The 10088-nt window shown below is 34.3% G+C and overlaps 1 protein-coding gene across 1 annotated transcript in view; it reads left to right on the plus strand.

Annotated features, from left to right (window-relative positions):
- Window positions 1–7811, plus strand: part of RNF212 (ring finger protein 212) — a gene marked incomplete at its 3' end in the record, with an annotated part of 17652 nt that extends 9841 nt beyond the window's left edge. Inside the window, exons 5-11 of the mRNA XM_009071228.1 lie at window positions 751–809; window positions 2933–2997; window positions 3087–3156; window positions 3984–4029; window positions 5366–5429; window positions 6823–6895; window positions 7627–7811. Of these exons, the coding sequence (XP_009069476.1) occupies window positions 751–809; window positions 2933–2997; window positions 3087–3156; window positions 3984–4029; window positions 5366–5429; window positions 6823–6895; window positions 7627–7811 (562 nt within the window). The remainder of the gene's footprint in view (window positions 1–750; window positions 810–2932; window positions 2998–3086; window positions 3157–3983; window positions 4030–5365; window positions 5430–6822; window positions 6896–7626) is intronic.
- Between the last annotated feature and the right edge of the window lie 2277 nt (window positions 7812–10088).

Genomic DNA, 10088 nt, shown 5'->3' on the forward strand with positions numbered 1-10088 from the left:
CATAATTTATCTTCAAATCAAAATATGAACAATGTGAAGGATTAAGGTGACACAATGCAAATTAAGGATAAGATATACTTGGAGTATTGAGGCTATTGAGTAAATTTTTATATCCTTCATAAAATATAATACATGATCATGTAATGAAAGACTGTAAAAAATACACATACTGGGGAGCTGACCTAATGTTCTTGACCTTAATATTCTTCAATTTTGCAAGCTCATAACATTCTTTAATGGAGATATTTTTGGTTGTGTCTATAACATAGTAGGAAATACTCTTCCCTTAAGCTTCCTGCCGTAGATACTGCAATGAACTGAACACATTTTGAATCTAAAATAAGAATAATGGGGATATGGTATTTGGTATTTTTTGCAGTTGATGATAGCTTTTCCAGATCATTCCATATTAAATGTAACATAGCTTTTCTATCAGATACGGAAAAGAGGAAAAAAACTATTTTTAAGCACTTTTCTTAGTATTCATTTATCCAATATTACAGCACACTTAGCAAAAGGTAATCAAACTAAGTCTGTAACTGCCAAAAAGAAGCATATCTCTTCCACACTGACTGTTTGATAGATCCACATTGCAACTATAACAGCTCCAATAAATCTGCAATAGCAATGATGTCTGAAGATTAAAACCAATAGAAAACAGCCTTTCAACACTTTGGAAAAGTAGTTGGATGAAAATGATGTTTTATATCACACAAATAGATTTTGTCTAAATCTATGATTATCTCACAGACAGCAAAGCTGGAAGAATCTCTCAAGAAAGTAACACAACAAATACATCAGATGCAATGGTAAGAGGTTTAATGCAGCAAAAGTAAATGTAATAAGACAGCAGTGAGTCTAATTGATAAAATGATAAAATATTCATGCTTTGTTTGCCTTTCTTATATGTTTTTACAGAAATAAATGAACAGCGGTTTCTGACATCAGATCCATTTTATTCACATTAATCAAGCCTGTCAGGAAGAAATCCTTTTATTTTAAAATTCAAGTCAGTAGTTACTCTAAAAACAAACTTTTAGTACAGTTTATCACATAGATATTCAGTTTTAAATCTTTATTTGCAGTTACATAGCCATGTTTGTGTATTTTGCAGAGGGCTTTCTAGCATCAGCCTGGACAGTACTACATCTTTCTTGGTATCTAGTGCATTTACAAAATCACCAGAATTTTGTAACATGATTCTCATCTTTTCTATTTCTAGTAAAAATTAATTTCTTGGCTCATCTTGGATTGATCTTTTTTTCTCAAATGTGTCAAAGAGCCAAGAAGTAGCTCATTGTTGTCCCCCTGCTCAATGACTGCTCATTGACATTAATCTTTTCATCTTACTTATTTCCAGCTTTAAGCCAAAGTTCTTATTGATCCCTATATGCACGCTGTGCTATAACTTTTAAAGTAATAAAATTTTATTTCGATTTCTTATTGGAAAATATCACAATTTTACAATCATTATGTAGCTCTCAAGATTGACGTAGCTTTTTATCTTCGGAACTTTTTGTCTTCAGGTTTCACGAACTGTGTGGGCTATCCCTGTGTCACTGGGGAGTATAGTAAGCAGGATCAGTTGCAAGACTGAACTGAGAGGGACATCACAAATAACATTTCTGCACTCTTTTCACCCTTTTCTGTTGTTTCTTTCCTTTTAACATCATTTATGGTTTAGGTACTTGAATTAATCACCCTTATCTCTGCTTCAAAGTCCCATGGCCTATACAGCACTCTGAGGTTTAAATTGGATCAATGCTGAAAAAATGTGCTTAGTATTGTTAAAAATAATAATCTGCTTACCAGCACATAGACTAAACCAAAAAAAAGAAAGATAACAGATTGATCTACTGTGATCTACTTATGGTGAATTGATTACATTTTCCATATAATATTCTTCCTGTGTCCTATTCTATCATTCTCGTTTTCCGAGATTTCAAAAATTACTGGGAAAAAAACCTGAACAGGCTTGGTCTGTTTTTCCCTTGTAGAGCATATGGGTATTAAAATTTACTCTATAGTTACAATGGCCTTCTCCCTGTAGCTCCATCTTCTTGAGAGAAGCCCTTTATGAATGCCACTTTATGAATACCAACGATTGAGGATGCTGAAATCTCCTTAATAAGGCTGCTTATGAAGCCAGCAATTTAATTGCAAAATTTTGTTGATCTTTATTCCTTTTCTGTGTTTTTTCAGTATAGCCTTTCCTTTGACTCTGACATGCACATAACACTGTATTATGCTCTTTTATGCTGCTTGGTGTAATATAACGGAAAGAAAAACAGTATAAAGGAAACTAAGGATGTGGTGGATTATTACAGTTTATATATTTTTATCCACTGACTCCTTTTTCCTGTCTGCATCTCAAAGAAACAGCATCTTGGTTATATCAGATACAGAGTTTGTACCAAATTTTAGATTTTTTTTTAGTTTTGCTATGTTAATATGACCTAGGGCACCTCCTTGCATGCCCTGTAGACATGTTCCTCCTTATTTACAGTTATTGGCAAAGGTACTGGTTTCATTAAGCTGTTGGTGGATAGCATGAAGATGCCAGCATTTCTTTTGATAGCTGTATGTTTTAAAGTTTAGGAAATGTACGCATCAAAATGAACATTTTTGGTTCAGCTGTAGTTAACAGTTGTATTTTAACATCTGTTCTTCCCTGAAGTACTTCACCTTAATGCTATGCTAAATTGATATTGTTGGGTATGCAATGACTCATACAGACATTATGATATAGAGAGAATGTTCACAGCTTTATCAAATAGATTACTAGTTTGCTTCATGGCAAATAGTGTCATTTTAAAACCAGCTACTGATGGATACAATGCTTTGATTTTTATTGCTTCTCTGACCGGCTAGACACATGAACTAATCAAACCAGCTTTCAATTTGTATCTGTTGTTTCTTGTTTCCCCTTTAGTGTGAAACCTTCGGAGCAAACTACACAACTCCCATTTCCCAGTACAAGCAGAAATTCACTTTCCAGTAAGAAGTGTTGGTTTCAGATATTAACTATGGAATACCTATCACCGGATAGAGCTATGTTCTAATACTAAATTTATTAATTACTTTAGTTCCTTCAAGATCACAGAATGGTTATTCTTCATATTCTCTTCGTTCTAGTCATCCTTCCAGCTCTGAAATGTAGGTACACATTTGTTAGTTCTCAATGAAAATCTTAACTAGTATTTTATACAGAAATACAAGTTTTTTGTAGTGAGTTCAAAATAAATATATTGTCTGATTTTGTGTTTTGTTTTTGCGAAGAGATTTAGTATGAAAGAACTGGGGAGGGTCTTATATATCCAAATGTACACTATAAATACTTCAGTGTATTGTCTTTGTACTCACTGGAAAAAATCCAAGGCATGATGCACCTTATGGTAAAGAATTTTTGGATGGATAGGTACATAGATTAGATAGCTAGATGGATAGAGATCAATAGATAGATTAGTAAGGAACTCTTTACATTTACTATAGGGAAAAACTAAATTACTTTTACAGACACATGTATGTACATTGCAGTTGTCTAAAGTTATATGGGATTAACTCCAGTAAGTCTCATTTAATTTTAAATACAACAAACATGCAACTTGCTCAAGTTAAAAGATTTCTCTACCTATGATCATGACTTTTTTTTAATAAAAAAATGAAATTTCAGAATGTCCTTGTGGAGACAAGTGACAAATATATAAATATGCATATTTATTCAGACTTAAATGCAAGAATAACAATGCTAATCATAAAATAACTGTTAATGTCTAAACCAAAGCTCCAAATCAACTAATGGATTTTTCTTACTGCTAACAGGTTTGGAAGTAGTCTTAACTACTCGTATGAGTTATGCATTATGGATTATGCTTTTCCATTATTAATCAAATTTAACATTAGAACTTAAAATAATTTTAGTTGTTGTAATGAGTATGGTATTTTGCTTACAATGTCACACTTGTTTTGACCTTTCTTGTAAGGTTGGAGTCAATGGAGATTGATTCTGTACCTTCACCAATGAGGAAAGTAAGTGGTTTTTTTGATATATATTTATGTATATGTGTATATGTATACACACATATATATGTTTTTGATTTCTCCTACTCTGACAATGTTGCAAAAAATAGGATTCCCCCTCCCCTCTTCAAAACAATTCTTATCTATGTGCTGATTTCAGGTATATTTGATGCATAGGAGAAGTCAGAGGTTTCCCAAAGAGAAATCAAAAGGCAACGCTGATTTATGGAGTTCTATTCTCCACATGCCATATGCAGGCTTTTAAACTAAATTAAATGGCAAATTCTGGAATTTTCAGTATGTTTATGTTATAAAAATGCAACTGTTTCCACAATAAGTGTTGCTAATGCATGAAACTGAGTTGCAGATAAATTTAAATGATAATAAATTAAGGAATGGAAATATTTTTCACCTTCACCAGACCACATATGTGTGTCTGCAGTGCAGATCTGTGCTAGCATCTCAGGATTTCCTTTATAACCTGTGGATAAGTTAGTTCCATAGGTACACCTATATCCAAAGGCATAACCTATGTGATCCAAACTCATTCTAAAGAAAACTTACTGGTCTTGTTCCTGTTTCTCTTGCCCAACCATAAAGGGAATTTTAGGGGGATCAGTGTGAATGTAAATGCTGTCATTGCAGATGTCTGCAGGTACAAGTGTTGAATCACTTGGCACTCTTGACATCACACTGATTTTCCAAACATTCCTGAAATTTCATTTATGATAGATAAAAGGCTTTTTCTCATCCACAAATAAAATCAGTCATTATCATTCACTGTTTGTAAACAGTTCTGTTTGCTGCTTGACCATGTGATCTTGCTTCTCTCTATGCTCAGTGGCATCAATGTGTGTATAGTACCTTCACATGTTAAGAATGTAGGTGTAGAGTGTGAACTGCTAGGTGTGGAGTCAGTGGTCTGAAAGCAGTGTTAGAATCTGATATTTGAGTAGGGAATTGCAATCTTTGCACGTTATCACTAAGATGAGAATGAGGGCAGGAGCTTTTCACGGTATTGGTATTCTGGTTAGGAGAGGTAAAAGATGCTAGCTTAGGAATGGAATCTCAGCACAGAAGACAATGTGTCTGATGTGTTTCTATTCTGAATGTGACAGATAAGAATATAACTAAAATATGTGTACTTAACCCTTGCCCACAGATGTCTGACAATAGTCACTTAATTTTTAGGTTTCGCATTCTAGTGCTAGAAACTAAACTCTCAGTACAGAGTTCCAGAAATCTGAAGGCTTCATAGACCTCAAAAATGTAACACTATTGCTTAAAATGCCTTAATAATAAATATACTTATTACACTGTGATTAATAACTTGCCACTCTTTTAGCCCGAGACACCGACCGGTCCAACAAGATTATCTGTGATAAGTCCTCCACAGGATGGACGTATGGGTGAGTGAAAATAGAGTTTGTAACTGGATACATTTGTACTACATTAAGTGGATGAATAAATTAAAATCTATGCATTAGCAGTTTACTAAGTCAATTTGAATTGTGTTGAGCTATAAGGAACTTATCATGTAGACTTCAATCCAGCAGTTGGGAAGTGGTTAGAAGTGAAGTATCTTCCTAGAGTTTAGCTAGTCTGTTCTGTAAATGGTTACTTGTAGCCAAAATGATTTTTGCTGAGCAATTATAGTCAGTAGTTGCATAGAAAATACACAGTGATGTGTATGGTTGAACAGAACAAGAATATTTGCAATTTGAGGTACTTAAGTTGAGATCAAGAATCAGGAAGGTGATTTTTCTCACCCTATCACTGCAATAAGTTATAAGACATTTTACCTGCCTATACTTTCTTTCATTCCTGGGCTGTTGCAGAGCTTGGGTGACACTCAGACATAAACAAGACATGAGTAACAGCCTACTGAAATTAGTGCAGTCACTTGAGAGCTGTTTACTGGTGAGGAGTTTCCCAGAATTCCTAATGCTTTACAGGTCTACTATTCATGTTTCCCTCCCATACTTGGTTTTACATTCAGCATCTCAGGCAAGCTTTCATCTGTCTTCAGCAGTTCATAGAATCCATCTTCAGCCACGTAAACTTTTAGTACTCTTGTGTTTTTACATGGTGTAAATGTCCCAAAATAAAGACGAAAGTAATCACAATGCAATTTCACTGAAAGAGGAAAAACTGATTTTTCTATGTTATGTCTGATTTATATGCTCAAACTCTTTCTAAATGCATGCTTGCCTATAAATTTATGGATAACAAGATAAACAGTGCTGATGTTAACTGCTTTTTTAAATTGTGTCTAAGTATAAATAGATATTTATTAGACAGTAAAACTATATGTAGAACAGTTTTGTATTCAGCACATTTCAGAACGAATCCATAAAGTTTTGCAGTGCACAAAGCTGAATGAATCAAAGTGTATGTGCAAAAGTGAGGACAAGTGGGAACAGTGATTTAATGGTGCACTAAAGAAAGCTCCCTTTTCAGAGGTGGATTGGGCAAAAAAAGATTAGCTGAAGAACTGGAGCACCTCAGCATAGCTATCCTGATAGTCTAATAATAGTCTAATAAATGAAAGAAGGTGAAAGAAACCAACATGTGTTTAACTTGGACAAGATGTGCAGGAATGGTGTGATATAATGTTTATGTGATAGCTAAGCTCTTTCATTCGTGATTGTAGTTGTGCATCATTTTTAATTCTTGAATAAACCAATCCTGAATTTGTTCCAAATCATGCAAATAAAGGACTAATCTTTGTTTCCAAAGTTATCTCCTAAGCAAAATGGGTAATTCACATTGGATCTGTTTTCAAAAATCTGATTCTTACAGGTAGTGTATCCTACAGAAGTTCTCAGTCATCGGTAATAATGTCAAATCAAAACAGTAGAGCAGGATCTACAAGGTAATGAAATACTGTTTCAAGATGTTACCATCTCCTGTAAGAGACTGAAATTTCTTATCTGGCCTGTAATTAATCTGTATGAGTAAAGGTTGTGTTCTGTATCTGCAGAAGTGTTACTGTGCAGGATGGCTATCATCTGTACAAATGTGTTTGTTCTTGGTGGAAGGTTTTATTTTTAAATCAATTTTTTCAAAAATGTACGGAGATAATCTGAGTTTCTGCAGCTGTGGACATCTGCAGTCCTGTTACTTCCATACAAAGGGTAGTAATTTTATAGTAAGGAAGTGTAACAATGTCTCTGCTTTATCATTCTCGTAAAAATCAGAGATGACAGCACAAGGCTTTTCTGTGAATAACCTGAACTTTTCAGGCAGCCTGGAGCAGGTGTTTCAAGTTTTTCATTTAAACATTGAAAATGTCTCAAACTCTGAGAATTATTAACATCAAGAAATAGCTTTAAATACTTCCAGAAAAAGTAAACCCTTGTTCTTTATAATCATTAAGCCAAATATATCTTCCTAGCACAAATGTAAAATATATGTGGCAAAGTATTTCTTTTGTTTCCATCTCTGATTGTCCTACAATTTGTTTTCTCATTCAGCTTTTTGAAATATGTAAAAATCTTAAAGAATTGAAAATCTGATAAGGAGTACATAGAACACAATAATTTCTTGTATTAGTATGAAAGTATCCTCAGATGATGTGCATGCGTGAATTAATTTCATTAACAGAGCCACACCTGTAGGACTACCACATAGTGGATGTTCATCATCATCTGGATCACAAAGTAGTAGAAGGGGATCATGGGCTGATTTCAGAACCCCTGAGCTGTATCCATTTACATCACCTTCCCCACAGCCATCTATAACAAGACATCCGATCACCCTCTCTGGACTTCTGCAAAGGCAACATTTAGGCAAGTATAGTTATGAAATAATGTTTAACTCTTCCTGAAAAATTTTCAGCATAGCACCTTATTACTTATTTGTGGGAGACAGTAAATAAGAAATAAATGAAACAACATAAAAATGATATTTCAAAATTGGTAGTAGGCTCTCAGCAAAGTATGTAAAGTGTTGATGCTTATGATCAGTATTTTGCCTTAGTCTTATGTGCAATAGAATATCTGCTGTGTAAATGTGTTCTTGCTTCACCTCAGAGTGATATTTTAACAGAGATTTAAATCTGATAATGTCCATAATTGTTCTCTGGAGAAAACAGCAAAAACGAGTTCTAAAGAATACAAAACGTATAATTGAGAAAAACTAATGTTGCAACAAATCTCAAGTAAGGGGTAGAGAAAAGAAGAAAATGAGTGAACTCAGTGGGAGTCATAGCAAGACTGAGATAGTCAACGGAAGTCCCTTAATACAGCAAAATAGTTGAGTTGAAACATGGGAAAGAAGGAAAAAAATGTCTATGATGTCAAAAATGAATAGGAGACAGTTCTCGTATAACTGAATGGTGTGTTGAGAACATGGGTGACTGCTGACATCTCACTGCGTCCAGAAGACTACATGGAAGGTAACTGCAGCATTCTGAGAGTAAGAAGTGGAGTATTACTCTTGTGGTTGTTAGAAACTAGGGAATATTAATGGAAATGAGCAGATTAGTGAACTCATTCTGAAAATGAACAGTGGGTAGGTAATGGGCAGATGATGAGACAGAGAAGAGGAAGGAACATGTGTTAAGGAATAGGAAAAAGATGAGGCTGTTAAATGGGTTGGGACTAGAAAAGGAGAGCAGAACCATGCATGGAACAGAGCAGAGGCTATAGAGGAAGCAGATTAAAGAATTTATGAAGAATGGAGATAAGAATGCAGAATATTAATGTAAAAGAGGAAGCAAGATGGAACAAAGGAAAAAGATGAGAGGACAGTAAAGGCTACTTTTTGTGCTTGAGGTGGAAAAATAGTCTTTTTCTTGCAAAGCAATATAAGTAGAAAAAAGACACGGTGGATAGTTGCAACAAACAGACTAAAAAAAAAGCAAAGAATAAGGAAATGATGGGAAGAAAATTAAAGGATGCAAAATCATTTTCTAGTATTTTACATTTATAAGTAGTATTATTCGCTGTCACGTGCCCTGTATCTTCACAGTTTGGGCGAAAAGGCTTAGATACTAATTATGATAATTTGTTGCTGGCAATTTCCCCCATATTCTGCGATGCTAACTTTATTTATTTTATCATTACCTATTATCCTATCACAGACTTCAGTAGTAATCTTCCCAATCCCATTATTTTTTCAATCCTAGTACTGTTCTCTCATTTGCCAAATTCTCTATCTCAACTTCACATTTCTTACAGGTCTAGCTGTCAAGACATCCATGTAAATGTCCACAAATGACAGTTAAAAACAAGCTAGTCCAGGGTATTATTTGTTGAGTGCAACATAAAGCTAGCAAAAGTAGCTGCATAGAGGTCAGCCTAAGAAGGATGTGGGTAGGAATTGCAGTGGGACAGATTAAGTCATAAAATCATAGAACGGCAGAATCATAGAACAGCCCAGGTCAGGAGGCACCTTGAATGATCATCTGGTCCAGCCCTTTGTGGGATGAGGTTATCTAGCACCCTGACCAATCACAAGTTGCAAACCTAATTCTCTGTATTGCAGAGTTTGCATCACAAGTGAAATAGATATTTTTAAATTTACATTAAAAAGATCATTCATCTCTAAACCACTTGTTACTCCATATTAGTAAATGTGATCTTTCTATTCCTAGAGTATCACATCCCAAGCAGTTTTGAGTTCATAAACTTCATGAAACCAAAATACATACATTTGAAGAAATTCACTCATACTCAAGTGTGATGCTTACAGCATGTGGAAGCTTGCATCATAATTGCTTTACCTGTGGAATTTCTGGACAGTGATGCAGCATGTGAAGTAATGGATGAGCCTGATAGGATCTCTAAATAGTGTAGGAGAAATTAAAGTTAAAAAAAGAGTAGCTATATTGAACTTAAGTATTAGTTATCAGTGAGCTATATGTTTGCAGGTTAATTGCAGTTGATATACAAAACAATGCTTTGGAGATTCATTAGTGTGTCTGAAATTGGAATATAGCAAAAATGTTTTTGTACAAAGAGAAACCCAATTCTTTTACATAAATACAAAGGAGCATATTTAGATTAATGAAAATAGTTGTTGAAAATTTCTCATCAAATTGTATGGGGTTTATTTTGATTTTT

Source organism: Acanthisitta chloris, unplaced genomic scaffold (assembly GCF_000695815.1).
Source record: "Acanthisitta chloris isolate BGI_N310 unplaced genomic scaffold, ASM69581v1 scaffold4823, whole genome shotgun sequence".
Taxonomy (NCBI): Eukaryota; Metazoa; Chordata; class Aves; order Passeriformes; family Acanthisittidae; genus Acanthisitta; species Acanthisitta chloris.